This window comes from Microcaecilia unicolor, chromosome 4 (genome assembly GCF_901765095.1).
Source record: "Microcaecilia unicolor chromosome 4, aMicUni1.1, whole genome shotgun sequence".
Taxonomy (NCBI): Eukaryota; Metazoa; Chordata; class Amphibia; order Gymnophiona; family Siphonopidae; genus Microcaecilia; species Microcaecilia unicolor.
Window position 1 is genome coordinate 92,542,129 of NC_044034.1, and position 17,689 is coordinate 92,559,817.

Consider the following 17,689-nt stretch of genomic DNA (forward strand, 5'->3'; position numbering starts at 1 on the left):
TGGTGTCTGGCAAATGAGGGTGGTGAAAATGCCTCCAACTCCTAGGCAGTAGAAGAAAGGAGAGGAGGAATAGACTGATCCACAGGTTTATCCCAAGTTGTTAGCGAGTTCTAAGACTGAACTGTTCTGAACTGTTGTTGGATTGCTGTGTGTTGGAGAAGTGAAGCAAGGTGCACAGAGGCCAGCAGCTGTAGTACAGTGGACATACTGTTTTCCCGCTGGTACCACTGTGGAATAAAGTACTCTGCAGAATAAATATAATACTGTGAACAATTACTTTTTGCAAGTGAGCAGAAGCAGTTCCTCTTAGGAGGTGGATTAGCCCCAATTGTGTGGGTGAAGGCGGACAGCATGGAGAGGTGTTAAGTCGCAAGCACACAGCACGGAGAGGTGTTGAGCGGAGAGCGGACAGCACGGAGAGGGGTCGGATCGAGAGCAGACAGCACGGAGAGGTGCATGCTGACACTATATAGAAAATAATTTTGATCATCAACATCAGTGCTATAATATCAATTCAGCCCAGTATGTTTCATCATTGGTCACCCAAATGTATAACAATAAAGTGAAGTGAAATGAAATAAAAAACTTATCTTAGTGAAACAAAGGAGGCACCAACGTGATCATGTTTTGAGCACTGGCTCTGCGGCAAGGTGCACTTTCATCATCAGTGACACAAACACTTCTTTCAGAAACATGATCACACTGGTGCTTCCTTTGTTTCACTATTTTATTTAATTTCACTTCACCTTATGTTGAAATATTTCTTACTCAGTCAACACAACCTTTGCAACATACATGCAGATTATTGCAGATTATTGCAACGGAATCTACGTGGGCTGCAAAGAACAATTCATTTAAAAAACTCCAGACCGCCCAAAATACAGCAGCCAGGCTGATATTCAGCAAAACACACTTCGAAAGTGCCAAACCCCTCCAAGAAAAGTTGCATTGGCTCCCAATCAAAGAATGGATCATCTTCAAAATCTGCACCTTAGTCCACAAAATCATGTACGGCATAGTCCCAGGATACATGACAGACCTTATAGACTTACCAATAAGAAACAAAGTCAGATCGTCAAGATTCTACCTAAACCTACACTACCTAAATAGCAAAGGACTGAAATACAAAACAACTTATGCAGCCGGCTTCTCCTACATAAGCGCACAACTATGGAATGGGCTCCCAAAAGCTGTGAAAACAATCCACGACCACTTGAACTTCAGGAAATCACTAAAAACCTACCTCTTCAAAAAAGCCTACCCCAATGACACCACGTAACCGTCTTCACCTACCAACACAGCATGACTATGATCGAACAGGACATCACGCAATCTTCATCCATTCCGACCCTCCACTTATACCTCGTACGATCACTATACAACTTGTATTTGTTATCCACTGACTGGGCAAACGTCTTTGATGGTACTATGTAAGCCACATTGAGCCTGCAAATAGGTGGGAAAACGTGGGGTACAAATGCAATAAATAAATAAATACAAAATAGCAAATACTCAAGTACTTAAGCACATCAACAGACAAATGATAATCAAAATGACCAATTGTCCATTTCGTCCCCAATCCCATCTTCCCACCCATACATCACTCAATCCCCCTATTCATGAAGTGCGCTAAAATGCACATCAAGGAATAGCACAAGTCTCTGTCATGAACACTTAACATTTTATCTGCCCCCCAAACTCTTGTACTCCCAATCAGTAAGAAAACAATTGTGCTCAAGATCCCCAGTTATGATATATCCAAGTCATTTAAGATAATAGGATGGACTCTCAATAAGGTCGCCAAATAGGGATCCTGTATCTTCAAAAATCTCTTCTTCGCAGTCTGTCCCCGAAGGCCTGCAGTCATCTTTTCCATCCAAAGTAGCTCAAACATCCGATTACGCCACTGAGTCACAGTGGGTGGAGATGTTATCAATCCACTGTAACAATATACATCGCTTTGCCATTAGACAGGCTTTGCGCAAAAGGATTACTGAGAATATCACGCCCTCCACAATGTCATCCATCAAATCCAGGAGATATCTATGGGGGAGTGCTGGCCAGCTACCACCACATACAGTACTCAAATGGACCCAGAGAAACTGCAGAAATTCTGTATTTGAGGACATTCCGATACAATGTTTATAGGAGGCATTAGGAGCTGTTGGATAGCCCTCTTTTTTTGGGGGGGGGGGGGCTCTATGGGGTTCATTTCACTTTATTGTTATAATTTGAATGACCAATGATGAAAACATATACAGGGCAAACAATAAGCTTTTGAATTTGGTTGAATTGGCAATACAGCCCTGATGCTGTCAAAAAAATATTTTTTCTACATAGATTTATTGTACTTGACTGCTAGGAAGGTGTTATTGTGAACTATCTATATTTCCTACATCTATTTTGAATGTTCTTTTATTGGAGAAGTCTTAACTGACACAAACTTACATAGCTGATTAAATTGGAAAAGGCACCCAGCAACAGTATCTGTGGCAGGACAATACCAATAAATACCCATATATCGTACCCTTAAATAATTCTAGTTAGCTGGACAATAAACAGCTATAACAACTAATAAGAGCCCTATACAAATAATTAACAAAAAAATAATTTCCCTGGCATTTTCCAGTAATTCTTATGTCAATATTTCCCAAACTCATCCTTACTGTCCCAAGCAATCAGGTTTTCAGGACATTCACAATGAGACATACTCACAGAGTGGAAACACTGCATGGATATATATTGTGGATATCCTGGAGACCAGGCCTTCTAAAATACACAAGGATAAGTGCGAGACCTTCGCCTTACCAAGTGGATTTGATCTGGTGACAATGGGTGAAATATTAGGGCTAGGAATATTTCTTTAGCACCATGGTTCCAACTTACCAGGATGTGTCCCTTCTGATGAGCTGCTCATCTCTCGTGGCCTAAAAGAAACAAAAAAAAAAAACCCACTTATACAAGTAGTTGAAACTAAACATTTCTTCAACAGTACTAGGATATCTTGAGTATACACAAAGCTATACAAAATAGAAATGCAATCTTCTACAAAGTACTTCCAATTCAAATAATATAATTTAACAAAATGCAATGGACTATTAGAATGGAACTACATTGTTATGACAAGTGATTTGTTTTATTAAAGCATGATATACGCCTGAAAATGCATTGCAAAGACAGACCTGCTATGGATACAGTTTTCTACGAATACATTTCATAGGGTGCACAGTTTACTTAGGCCCTAACACGTGACTAACACAGCAAAAAAGGAGAACCACAAAATGCGCTCAGGCATCATGTAGTTACACTAAAATCTGCATGAGCAAACAGCGAGCTAAAAGATTTTTTTTGAGGGGTCGTGGCATGGCATGGGTGTTCCTGCAGTAACCAATTAGCACATCTACATTATCGCATGCTAATTGGTTAGCGCACGGATAACACAGGATCCCTACTGCCTACAAAATGGATGGCAGTAAGCTCATGTGGTAATTTTATAAAATGGATACACACTAATGGCAACACTAGAACATGGAAATTAATGGAAAAAAGGTGAAAAAAAGGCAATTTTACGGCTGCAGTAAGGTGAAATTAGTCCTTACCTGATAATTTTCTTTCCATTGGTCCCAAAAGATCAATCCAGAGACTTGTGGGTTATGTCCCTCTGCCAGCAAGTTGACATAGATAGAACTTCAGAGTTCTACTATATGTAGTCATGTGCAGTCACCTTAACCTCAGTATTGTCGATGATAAAGCAGTGGAAGAAGACAGAGAAAATCCAACAGTAAGCCCTCTCCTGCCTGCATAAAGCCCATGTAGGCTCTTCAACCGTGCCTACGGGAGGGTAACAGAAGGTTTCCTCTTTGTTATTTGGGGGTTTTTTTTGATTGAGTTTTTTTTTTAGCCAAAATCAAACAAAGGAACCTGATGAAACTGAAGCAACTAGAAGAAAACACTCAACCAAGAACAAAGGGCGGGCCTCTGAATTGATCTGTTGGGACTAATGGAAAGAAAATTAATAAAGACCGATTTTACCTTCCATAGCATCCAACAGATCAATCCAGAGAATTGTGGAATGTACCAAAGCAGTCTTCAAGTGGAGCAGGGCACTATATCCTCAACAGACCGGAGCAATGGTCCGCAGGCCACGGCTACACGAGCTGCCACGTCAAGCCTGCAGTGCCTAGCAAGGGTATTCATCCCCAAGTACTGATAAAATTGAAAAATGAACTTGCGGAACTATTGTTAGTAATGTGCAATTTATCTTCAAAATCAAGCGTGGTTCCGGAAGATTGGAGGGTGGCCAATGTAACACCGATTTTTAAAAAAGGTTCCAGAGGTGATCCGGGAAATTATAGACCAGTGAGCCTGACGTCGGTGCCGGGCAAAACATTAGAGACCGGCTCGTAATCTTGGAGTCATCTTCGACTCCTTCTCTGCCCATATTCAACAAATCGCCAAAACCTGTCGCTTCTTTAACTTCAACATTAGCAAAATTTGCCCCTTCCTTTCTGAACACGCCACCAAAACCCTTATTCACACCCTTGTTACTTCTCGCTTGGACTATTGCAATTTACTTCTCACCGGTCTTCCGCTCAATCATCTTTCTCCTCTCCAATCTGTCCAGAATTCTGCAGCCCGACTTATTTTCCGCCAGAATCGTTATGTCCACACTAGCCCACTCCTCAAGTCACTTAACTGGCTCTCTGTACGCTTCTGTATACAGTTCAAAGTCCTCTTACTGTCCTTTAAATGCATCCACTCTATGACCCCTCACTACCTCTCCTCTCTCCCTACATTCCTCCCCGTGAACTCCGCTCTCTGAACAAATCTCTCGTCGTCCCCCTTCTCCTCCACCGCTAACTCCAGACTTCGTTCCTTTTATCTTGTGGCACCTTATGCCTGGAACCGTCTTCCCGAACCCATACGTCTAGCTCCATCTCTTCCTGTTTTTACATCTATGCTGAAAGCTCACCTGTTCACTACTGCCTTTGGCTCCTAATCGCTACTCATTTGCCCTCTTCCTCCCCTGTTCCTCTTTACCCTGTAATTCCCTTGCCTGTAATGTCTTGTCTGTCTGTTTTACCTAGATTGTAAGCTCTTTGAGCAGGGACTGTCTCTCTATGTCAAGTGTACAGCGCTGCGTGCGTCTGGTAGCGCTATATAAATGCTATTAGTAGTAGTAGTAGACTATTATAAACAACAAAACTACAAAACATATTCAACAGAATGGATTAATGAGACAAAGCCAACAAGGATTTAGTAAAGGGAAATCTTGCCTCACCAATCTATTACATTTCTTTGAAGGAGTGAACAAACATGTGGATAAAGGTGAGCCGGTTGATATTGTGTATCTGGATTTTCAGAAGGCATTTGACAAAGTACCTCATGAAAGACTCCAGAGGAAATTGGAGAGTCATGGGATAGGAGGTAGTGTCCTATTGTGGATTAAAAAATGGTTAAAAGATAGAAATCAGAGTAGGGATAAATGGTCAGTATTCTCAATGGAGAAGGATAAATAGTGGGATTCCCCACGGGGCTGTACTGGAACCGCTGCTTTTTAACATATTTATAAATGATCTAGAGATGGGAGTAGCAAGTGAGGTAATTAAATTTGCTGACAACACAAATTTATTCAAAGTTGTTAAATCGCAAGACGATTGTGAAAAATTTCAAGAAGACCTTACAAGACTGGGAGACTAGGCATCTAAATGGCAGATGACATTTAATGTGAGCCGTGCATGTGGGAAAGAGGAACCCGAATTATAGTTATGTAATGCAAGGTTCCACATTAGGAGTCACCAGCCGGGAAAGGGATCTAGGTGTCATCACTGATGATACGTTGAAACCCTCTGCTCAGTATGCAGCAGCCACTAAAAAAGCAAATAGAATGTTAGAGGTATTATTCGGAAAGGAATGGAAAACAAAAATGAAGACATTATAATGCCTTTGTATTGCTCCATAGTGCGACCGCATCTCGAATATTGTGTTCAATTCTGTTCACTGCATCGCAAAGATATAGTGGAATTAGAAAAGGTACGGAGAAGAGCGACAAAAATTATAAAGGGGATGGGACGACTTCCCTATGAGGAAAGGCTAAAGCGGCTAGGGCTCTTCAGCTTGGAGAAAAGATGGCCGAAGGGAGATATGATAGAGGTCTATAAAATAATGAGTGGAGTGGAACGGGTAGACATGAATCGCTTGTTTACTCTTTCCAAAAATACTAGGACTAGGGGGCATGCAATGAAGCTGCAAAGCAGTAAATTTAAAACGAATTGGAGAAAATATTTCTTCATTCAACGTGTAATTGAACTTTGGAATTCATTGCTACAGAATGAAGCAAAAGCGGTTAGCTTAGCGGGGTTTTAAAAAATGGTTTGGATGGCTTCCTAAAGGAAAAGTCCATAGACCATTATTAAAATGGACTTGGGGAAAAGCCACTGCTTATTTCTTGAATACAGTATATACATTGTCCCAAACAATACTCCTTAAATAAATATTTTAAACTTCTATATAGTATTTCTTCATAACCATATCAAGGAGTGCAATCAATATATTCTTAAGTTTATGCAGTTTTTATATATTGTGTACATTTTTTTATGGGGATCTTCAGATGCTACTGCAGCTCACACCATACGAACACAGCTTTCTTTTGAAACAATGGTTGTGGCGCAAATCGTCATTGATCCACCTATTTGTGATTTTTAAATAACTTCAATGTATCTAACTTCATGTCAAACATTTTTGAAGACTTGGAATTTCTAGATGTATGGGTATACAGGATAGGCAATCAGATACATACCACTCTTTTTCAGAAACCTACTGCACGCAATACTTTACTGCATTTTTCCAGTTCTCATCCCTAGCACCTTAAGGTTAGTCTACCTACTAATCAATGTTTGAGGATAAAGAGGATTTGCTCCAATGATACAGCATTTTATTTATTTGTTACATTTGTATCCCACATTTTCCCACCTATTTGCAGGCTCAATGTGGCTTACAATTTTTCCGACATGACTTGTGTCATTTCAGAATACATATACAATTGGTAATGTAAATGGAACATGAGTATTAAATAACAGTCAAATAGAAAGGAAGAAAATATACCCAAGGTATAAAAATAAACAAATGGAATCACATATTGAACATGGATTGCATAATAAAATTAAGTAATACAGTGTAGGAAGAGAGTAAATCTGATGTTAAGTAAATGATGGTGAAATACAGTACCAATTATAAGTTATTATGGTATGCCATGTTAAAGAGATGTGTCTTTAGTGCCTTACAGAAATTAGTTAGGTGGTGGATTATTTTCAGGTCCAATGGTAGAGCATTCCACATTTGTGAACTTAAGTATGAAAAGCTGGATGCATGTGTTAATCTATATTTTAGACCTTTACAAGTGGGGAAGTGAAGATTTAGGAATGTGCGTGACGATCTCTTAGCATTCCTGGGTGGCAGGTCAATAAGGTCTAACATGTAGGTTGGAGCATCACCGTGAATTATTTTATGCACCAAAGTGCATATTTTGAAAGTTATACGTTCTTTAAGGGGAAGCCAGTGTAGATTTTCTCTTAGGGGCCTGGCACTTTCGTATTTTGTTCTTCCAAATATAAGTCTGGCTGCAGTGTTCTGGGCAGTTTGAAGTTTTCTGATGCTTTGCTCTTTACAACCAGCAAGAAGACCATTACAGTAGTCTAAATGACTCAGTACCATTGATTGTACCAGGTTTCGAAAGATTCCCCTGTGGAAGAAAGGTTTAATTCTTTTAAGTTTCCACATTGAGTGAAACATCTTCCTTGTTGTGTTTTTCACATGGCTATCCATTGTAAGATTCCGATCAATGATGACTCCGAGAATTTTCAGGTTATCTGAAATGGGAAGGGTGAAGTTTGGTGTGGATATATTGGTAAAGTTCTTAGTATTGTATTGTGATGTAAGTACTAGACATTGAGTTTTCTCTGCATTTAGTTTCAATTGAAATGCATCCGCCCAGGAGTGCAAGATTTGGAAGCCTTGCTGGTGATTTCTTTTAAATCACTTTTAAACGGGATAAAAATCGTGACATCATCTGCATATATGTATGGGTTTAGGCCTTGATTAGCCAACAACTTGGCCAGTGGTGTCATCATTAAGTTGAAGAGGGTTGGCGAGAGTAGTGATCCCTGGGGAACACCGCATTCGAGACCCAAGCATCAGTGATGGCTATGCGTTTTCCATTGTTAAAAAAGCTTACCTGAGGGTGAAATTTTCTCAAACAGATTGGCTATTGCAATATCAACCTAAACTGGAAGAGGAAAAATTAACGGTAGTAATTCCATACTCTCCTCTAAGCTCTAGAATTAATAGAAGCATTCACCTCCACTGGTAGATGTTACAAATTTATGATTGCTTTTCAGATCATCCTATATGTGCCTTTAGACGTAATAAAACCATAGGAGAGATGCTTACTTACAAATGATTGGATTATGATAAAAATTCCTCTGATGTTCTGGATCATTTTAAATGTGGATCCTGTCAATGGTGTGATCTGACCATTGAAGGATCTATGTGGCATTATCCTGCTACCTCACGTTCTATCTATGCAGCGGTCCCAGCACAGACCCCTGAGGGACCCCACTAACCACCCTTCTCCATCGAGAATAATGGCCATTTAACCCTACTCTCTGCTTCCTATCCTTTAACCAGCTCTTAATCCATAATAATACACTGCCTCCGATCCCATGACTCTCCAGTTTCCTTTGTAGTCTTTCATGCGGCACTTTGTCAAACGCCTTCTGAAAATCTAGATACACAATATCCACCGGCTCCCCTTTGTCCACATGTTTGTTCACCCCCTCGAAAAAATGCAGTAGATTTGTGAGGCAAGACTTCTCTTCACTAAAACCGTGTTGACTTTGTCTCAGTAGTCCATGCTTTTGTATGTGCTCTGTAATTTTATTCTTAATAGCCTCCACCTTTTTTCCCGGCACCGACATCAGACTCACCGGTCTATAATTTCCTGGATCGCCTCTGGAACCCTTTTTAAAAATCGGCGTTACATTGGCCACCCTCCAATCTTCCGGTACCACACCTGTTTTTAGGGATAAATTGCATATTACTAACTCTGAAATTGACTGGTGGAAAATCCAACGTTCTTTATAGTTTAATAATTGACCAGCATTCCCACCCTCCCACCCTAACTGGACATGATTTAGGATCCTCCATTTAATCTCGCTCAACTGATGATGAAAATCTAACCAATGTTGAACCAATGGAGCTGTGAGGACCTGATTCTTAATCCTTGATTTATGTTCATTCAGACAAGCCTTCACAGGACGACTTGATCTTCCTATGTAAACTTTTTGACAAGGACATATGATCGCATAAACTACATTACTAGTTAAGCAGTTAGTATAGGACTAGTAATGGTGGTCTCTGATTTGATTGGCTGATGGTTTAATTACACGGTCCAACCACAATGTGCGGCTTCATGACCAGCTGAAGACTATTTAAATCACAAGTCTGCACTAAGACGCCGCAGCCATTTTTCTTCTCATGCAGGAGAATGATCACTATGTAGCTGTGAGTGCTATCAAATTCTGAATATTGATGTGGGGGATGCAAGTAAATATGTAATTTTAATAGTGCTATGGTATTTTTGTTTCTTCAGAGAACCTCTTCCCTGAGGAAGTTTCTCGAAACCTGGCCAAGTCGGCAGAGGTTCTCCTGTGTTGAAATTTTGCTGCCAGCTAAAGATAAGTGATGTTCTATGCTAATCGGAACTGTTGATGGCTTGAAAAACGTTTGACATGAAGTTACTACTACTACTACTATTTGACATTTCTAAAGCGCTACTAGGGTTACGCAGCGCTGTACAATTTAACATAGAAGGACAGTCCCTGCTCAAGGAGCTTACAATCTAAAGGACAAATGTACAGTCAGTCAAATTGGGGCAGTCTAGATTTCCTGAACGGTATAAAGGTTAGGTGCCGAAAGCAACAACAAGTTAGATACATTGAAGTTATTTAAAAATCAAACGCCTTTTCAGCGTCGAAGCTAATCATAATCGACGGTTCACTGTTAGCTTCTAGGCGTTCCAGGGAGGCTAAAATACCTCTAAGATTCCGCGCTACTGACCTCCCCTGAACGAACCCCACTTGTGCTTCATGGATAATACCTGGGAGTACGCGCCTCAACCTATTCGCAAGTATTTTTCCGAATAGTTTTACTTATTTTTTATTTTAATATAGCTATTTTGCATTTCCTAAGCTGGGAGCAGATTTGGACTTGCAAGACAGCTAGAAATGTATTTTTTCTGGTAACTACCCTTTCTGAGGCAATAGAAATTTTTGGTTTTACATTTGGCCTACCCTAACTTGTGATAAGCAACTAAGAGCCAGAGACTCCTATGACTAAGGACACTTGCAGTATCCAGATAAACAATCAAAAGGAGAAGTGGGTTGGGTAAAATTGTAGCTCCAGCAAGAGGGTGTGGACACTATTATGGTGGCTTTAACCATTATCTAATAAAAACTTATGTTTATATCAATGCAATAAGGAAACTAATGAGATGATTAAAAGTGCTGGAACAGGATTCACCGTAAAAGGAAATAGAATATTCTGGAAAGATGCATATTCATTAGGTAGGAAGGGTAATTAAGATAATGAAGAAAAAAAGTATTTAAGAGGAAACAGAACTGAGGATGGTGAGCCTCGATGTGTCCACTAGCAGGTGGACATATTGACAGCTCCAAGGGAATACTCCGTTTTAATTTGCTACATATTATACTCTATTGGGATTTTATTTGTTGATATTTCAATAATTACTGATTGGCTTCTTTGACTATTTGAATAAACATTTATTATGTTTAATACTTATTTAGTAGCCAGAGTTTTTCTTGCCTGGGGTCCTACCTGGGAGGAAAATTTCTCAAGGGTCCCCCCCCCCCCCCAAGAGACCTCCAGATTACTCCAGTCTCAGAGGCAAAGACAGGAATACACCAAGAGGGGCATTTTCAAAAGGTATGTCCAAGTTGTGATTTGGACGGCCTTGCAAAATGGCGAAATCCAGGGGCAGGGAAACCCGTATTTTCAAAACAAGATGGACGTCCATCTTTCATTTTGAAAATACTGTCAGATGTCCAAATTCTTAAATTTGGACATCCCTAGACATGGACGTTTCTAATTTTCAGCGATTTTCGAAACCAAAGATGGCCATGTCAAAAACAGCCAAATGCAAGCCATTTGGTTGTGGGAGGAGCCAGCATTTGTAGTGCACTGGCCCCCTGACATGCCAGGACACCAACCGGGCACCCTAGGGGGCACTACAGTGGACTTCATAAATTGCTCCCAGGTACATAGCTCCATTACCTTATGTGCTGAGCCCCCAACCCCCCCCTAAAACCCACTACCCACAACTGTACACCACTACCATAGACCTTATGGGTGAAGGGGGGCACCTATATATGGGTACAGTGGGTTTCTGATGGGTTTTGGAGGGTTCGCTGTTTCCTCCACAAATGTAACAGGTAGGGGGGGTATGGGCCTGGGTCTACCTGTCTGAAGTGCACTGCAGTACCCACTAAAACTGCTCCAGGGACCTGCATGCGTTGTCATGGACCTGAGTATGACATCTGAGGCTGGCACGACATATTTTTAAAGATTTTTTTGAGGGTGGAAGGGGGTTAGTGACCACTGGGGAAGTCACAGGAGGTCATCCCCGATTCTCTCCGGTGGTCATCTGGTCATTTCGGGCACCTTTTTATGCCTTAGTCATAAGAACAACAGGTCCAGGTGAAAACGTCCAAGTGTTCATCAGGGACGTCCTTGCTGTTTTTTATTATGGGTCAAAGATGTCCAAGTGTTAGGCACGCCCAAGTCCCACCTTTGCTACGCCTCTGACACGCCCCCTTGACCTTTGGCCGTCCTTGCAACAGGAGTGCAGTTGGAGACGTCCTAAATCGGGTTTTGATTATACCGATTTGGACATCCCTGGGAGGACGTCCATCTTCCAATTTATGTCGAAAGATGGACATCCTTCTCTTTCGAAAATGAGCCCACAAGTGGCCGAACTGCAAAAGGCAGCCCCGGAAGCTAGATGGAACTTGGAGAAAGAAGTCATCTGTGCTCTGGAAGAAAGCGCTGCTACCCACAAAGGCAGAAACTGTCCATAGAGAGGCCAGCCAAAGAAATTGCCTCTCTCAGCCAACAGCGACTCTTAAAACTAGATCCCCTTTCTTGCAACCAGCAAAAGGGCAGCATGAGGCTATGCCAGGAATCATTTCTGCTCAGCAGATCAGGAATCTGATGATCCCACCGCAGTGTGGATGTTTTGTAAGGAGGAGTTGCCATGCTGTATATCTAAGGCTCTCCAGGTTCTGAACATGTCTCCTTCTGATCCTGCCACAGCCGCATCTGCCAATCTTAAAATGGCAAGCACTAAAAGAGCACTTCAGTCTTTTCCAGTGCATGAGGCTATGCAGGAAGTCATTTCTGCTCAGTGGGTCACCCCAGACACTGCCCCACTACACCCACATCTGCTAATCTAAAAATATCAAGCCAGCATGGCTTTAGAAGCTGCATTATCTTCCTGAGGTCCTGAGCAAAGCATGAAGCAAAGATTTGACCAATGGAACTCGCTGGTCACATCCAAATAGTATAGGGGTACATAGCGAATGTCAAAGAAGCAGGAAGACAAATGTTGATTGAGATGAAAGGCAGAAACCACCTTATGAAGAAAAGGCAGGACTGTGCGCCCCATCACCCCTTCAGGATACCTCCAGAAGATCTTGAAAGGATGAAGTCAGGAGTTCTGAAACCCTGCTAGGACTGAACCTGGATTGCTGAAGAAAACTAGACTGCCCCGGACGATAGTACCTGTTCTCTTTAAAACGAGGGCGAGCCTGACCCGACCGTAAAGAGAGTGTAGATATGTCCTCAGGAAGATACTGAGTCTGAGTCACCCAGCTCTTTCAACTTCGAGTCCCCAAACAACAGCTTGTCCTTAAAAGGGAGTTTATTCAGCCACTGTTTGAAGCTGCAACTGCTGCACAGTGGTGCAACCACATCAAATGACCGGCTGTGACCACCAAGGACACCTGCTTAGTCAACGCCGAAACAAATCATACAAGAAATCTGTCAAATAAGCCAGCATCAACTCCACATCTGGCAACTGAGGAGGAGGTAGTAGCCTACGAGCTGCAGATAGCCGCCTCCAGAGAGTGAGAACTTCTGAATTGTCAGAGGAAGGCTGTGTTGAATTCACCTGTTAAGGCTGTTGGCTTGAAGAGAACAAGAGAGATGAAGACAAAAGCTGAGAAGGAACCCCTGAAACGGTCTGATGCAATGTGGCCCATGGGAGAATGTCCAAGAGACCACTGCACCCAGATCTTGAACCTATTCCCACACCCCCAACCTGGTAGGGAAAGTAGAACCTGACTTGGGTTGGCATCTGTTGGTGAGGAGCAAAAGGAAGAAAGGACCTCCCAAGCCTATGTGGAATATCACTCCCAGATATGCCATGATTTGTGTTGGAAACAACCGACTCATGGTGAAATTGATTACCAATCCTAAGGACTGAAGAATAGTAGCTATTTTGGATGAAATTAGCAGAGTGTCTTGACAGACAGAGTCACAAATCAGCCAATCATGAGGTATGGATGAACCTGTAATCCACCCTCATGAAGGAAAGCTGATACTACCACCATGACCTTGAAAAAATGTCCTTGGTGATGTGGAAAGGCTGAAAGACATGGTCATAAATTGATAATGTTCTTCTATGGGAAGGAGCACTGGGAATATAAAAGTATGCATACTTGAGATTCAGGGAAGTTAGAAACTCTCCCCACTAGACAAACTATTACACACTACAAAGTGCCTATTGTGAAAAGTTAAACCTTAAACACTCTAGACTCTTATGATGTCCAAACTCAGCTAGAAGGAAGCTCCCTAGCTGGAAATACAAAGTAAAGTGAATTTCCCATTCCCCCAATTGCAACTGGACAGTGCCTAAATAAAGAAAAGTTTGCTAGGTGGTATGAACTGCCTGATATTTGGGCTTGAGCTTGAATGGCGAACCCAATAAAATCTACAGTGGAATGGGAGAACTCCAGTTTGTAACCCTGCATTAGAAATCCAAGACCAATTGGTCTGAGGCAGACATACGTATACCTGGAGTTGAAGCTGAGATCATTCTGCCAGCATGCAAGGCGGCTTGTTGTTGTGGAAGTGGAAACCCTGAAAGTGTTTTTCCTGGCTCGGAGCACTTGGCCTCACAAAACCCATGACTAAACTGAGAGGATTTAAAAGAATCTTTAGACTCGTCCTCTGGCAAGCTCTGAGACTTGGGAGTCCCTCAGATCTTTACCCAACTTCCCAAGATCTTCTCCAAGCATAAGATTACTTTTAAGAGGTAGCTTGCTAAATGTGACTTGGAAGCCACATCAGCTGTCCGATGCCTAAGCCAGAGCTAACTTCTTGCAGAGGGGGGTCATGAATTGGCTGGTGTGGCTGTGCACTAGAACTGGCTGCGCATTGGAGCTAACAAGTGTGGCTGAGAACCAGAGCTAGATAGTGTATCAGAATATGGCTGTTTGTACCATTGTGCACTACAGATAGCAAACTGCAGCGGGATGTGACCCAGCAACCTCTAGATCTCTGTTCTCACTCTCAGCTCATTGCTTAAAGTATTAAGCTACTTCTACACTGAAGTAGCTCCGTAATGAATGCTAGCGTCCCATACAATGAAAAGGAGCAAAAATGCAATATAAGAAATTAGAGCCACTGGAGACGCTGTGGATACCGTGGTGGCTGGTGCTAGTATGCAATAGATTGGCCAGTATTATTTATTTTATTTATTTTTTGTACTTGTATCCCACATTTTCCCACCTATTTGCAGGCTCAATGTGGCTTACAAAGACTTGTTATGGCGGCGCCATTCCAGGGTAAAAGATACAATTGGTGTTACAAAAAGATTAAGGCTGACATAAAAGAACTAAGCGACAGTTACAGAAAGAAGACTTTCCGAATAAGGGTGGAGTGTTGGAGTATTATAATTAAGCTAAGGAGTCTCATGGTAGGCATTCCTGCGGACAGCTTGTCTAGCCTCAGCCACCAACTCAGCACCTTGCGCACCACTGGATCCAAGGGAAGGCGTACAGCATAATCTTCCGAAACTGGAGTCCACTGCCGCAGAAGAAAGTGCTGTAGTGGTCTCATATGGGCCCTGGCCCAGGGCACTACCTCCATCTTGGCCATCATGGAGCCCAACAGCTGCACACAGTCCCAAGCCCGAAGTGTAGAGGATGCTAGGAACTGGTCCACCTGGGTCCGAAGCTTGACCCTCCGGTCGTCTGGCAGGAAAACTCTGCCCACTTGGGTGTCGAATCGAACTCCCAGATACTCCAGGGACTGAGTCGGGCGCAGCTGACTTTTCTCCCAGTTGACGATCCATCCCAGGGAGCTCGGATCAGCCAGTCATCCAGATAGGGATGGACTTGCACTCCTTCCAATAACCGAAGTGAGGCTTACCGGCCTGTACTTTCCAGCTTCTTCCTTATCACCACTTTTGTGAAGAGGGACCACCTCCGCCGTTCTCCGATCCCTCGGAACCTCTCCCGTCCAAGGATTTATTAAACAACTCTTTAAGAGGACCCGCCAGAACCTCTCTGAGCTCCCTCACTATTCTGGGGTGGATCCCGTCCAGTCCCATGGCTTTGTCCACCTTTAGCTTTCCAAGTTGTTAACAAACACTCTCTTCTGTGAACGGTGCTACATCCATTCCATTCTCAGGTGTACTTTTGCCAGTCCCTCTCGGTCCTTCTCCAGGAAACAGCTTTAGACTTGTTACAGATGGACCAACAATTGTGGATGCAGCAGCTCATAGGTTTGCTTGCTTTGTTTTCAGTGAATGGGAATGACGGCTTTGCTGGGAAGGGGAAACTTAGATTGTCCTAAATGACTCACTTCCACTTCTGTTTATTAAACCTCCTTGGCACTAGCTGTTGAGAGAGTTCCCAGCATGTACCCAGAGCTACTGTACCACAACTCTATTGCATGTTAAATGCATTTGCCTTACTGCAGATGCACTTGGTGCTAAATGTACTCACAAGGAGTGTGGTAAAGTACCATGAGCTAACTGCAATATGCAGTTCACTCCCATTATCTGCCCACAACCTACCCATTTCCTACCCCATAAAACACAGCATGCAGTTAGCGCCAGCTTGGTAACAGTAACTGCGCTTGTGTGCTAAAAGCACACGCTAATTCATACACTGTTTAGTGCACTTTAGTAAACAGGCCCCTTAATGTCCTACAACTGTAATAATGCATAATCATTACACAATGATTTAAGAGACAACAGATGGTGGGTATAAAGGGAAATCACATCAAGAAAAGGAAGGGTTAACATTTTGGTAAGTGATATTACAGAGGGGCTATAGAAAAAAGGTTTGTCTTTGTAGATAGAGATTTGAAAATTCCTTACAGCTTAAACACCAAGGAAGAAATATATTCAACATATATAGCAGTCCTCCTCCTACTCCATCTTCCTTGCAGCCTCTCTCTCTTCCTTTTCCTTTCTCAACTCCCTGCAGTCCTGGCATCCTCCTTCCAGCTCCATTTAGCTTCCCCCCCTCCAATTATGAAAATCTACTTGCCCCAAGGGTAACTGAATTTTTGAAACCCTGCAACAGGACAAGAATCCCCAGAAGAGAAGCATTCTAAGATAGCTTGAGGAATGGTCAAGTTTGACAAACAAAATGTAATGAAAATATATGCAGAGTCATACAATTGTGGCTCATAAATCTAAGGGAGCAGTAGGTAAGGGTGGTATGGTATTGATGTGATCTGAAGGTAAATATATCTGTTAACCCTGAAGTTGCCAAACCAATTGACAAGGTAATTACGTGAGCCAGGGGAATACTAGAGTGAACAGAAATAGCTAAAACAATCAAGAAAGAAGAAGTAATAATGTCCCTCTACAAACAATATCCGGTGAAGAATATAAAGGTAAAATTATGTATCATACCTGATAATTTTCTTTCCATTAATCATAGCTGATCAATCCATAGACTGGTGGGTTGTGTCCATCTACCAGCAGGTGGAGATAGAGAGCAAACTTTGCCTCCCTATATGTGGTCATGTGCTGCCGGAAACTCCTCAGTATGTCGATATCAAAGCTCCATCCGCAGGACTCAGCACTTAGAGAATTACACCCACAAAGGGACACTCTGCCCAGCTCACCACCGCCGAAACGGGGGAGGGGAATTAACCCAGCTCATCCCCACACAAGTGGGGGAGGGGAATCCGTCCAGCTCATCCCCACGGAGCGGGGGAGGGACACCACCCCGCCGATGCGGGGGGATCTGGCTTATCCTGCAACCGCAACCGCGGGAGGAGCTGACTGACCCTAACACCGCCGAAGCGGGAGGGGTACAAAGCTGCCCTACAGCCGCACGAAGCGGGAGGGAGTGCCGGCAGAATTTAAGTCTCAATCCAGCCCCGTAAAACGGAGGGGAGAGGAATGCAGCAGCTCACTGTAACACAAACTTGTCTCAACTCTTGAAGAATCCAAGTGAAAAAAACTTGAACACGAAGTCCTCCTGAAGTAACTGAAGACTAAACTTGAACCTAAAATTCAACCAGAATATAAACAGTACAGATATCTGGGAGGGGCTATGGATTGATCAGCTATGATTAATGGAAAGAAAAT

At 42.5% G+C, this 17,689-nt stretch overlaps 1 protein-coding gene across 5 annotated transcripts in view; it reads right to left on the bottom strand.

Annotated features, from left to right (window-relative positions):
- SETDB2 (SET domain bifurcated histone lysine methyltransferase 2) overlaps positions 1-17,689 on the bottom strand; it is a 212,838-nt gene that overhangs the window by 180,851 nt on the left and 14,298 nt on the right. For 4 of the 5 annotated variants that reach the window (XM_030200466.1, XM_030200463.1, XM_030200469.1 and 1 more), the window contains exon 2: positions 2,887-2,927. Coding sequence is in view for 1 of the 5 variants with exons in the window: in XM_030200469.1 (XP_030056329.1) it covers positions 2,887-2,917 (31 nt within the window). In the remaining 4 variants the exon portion in view is untranslated. Of the gene's footprint in view, positions 1-2,886; positions 2,928-3,599; positions 3,730-17,689 lie in introns of those variants that run through there. The other variant, XM_030200464.1, reaches the window with a different exon arrangement.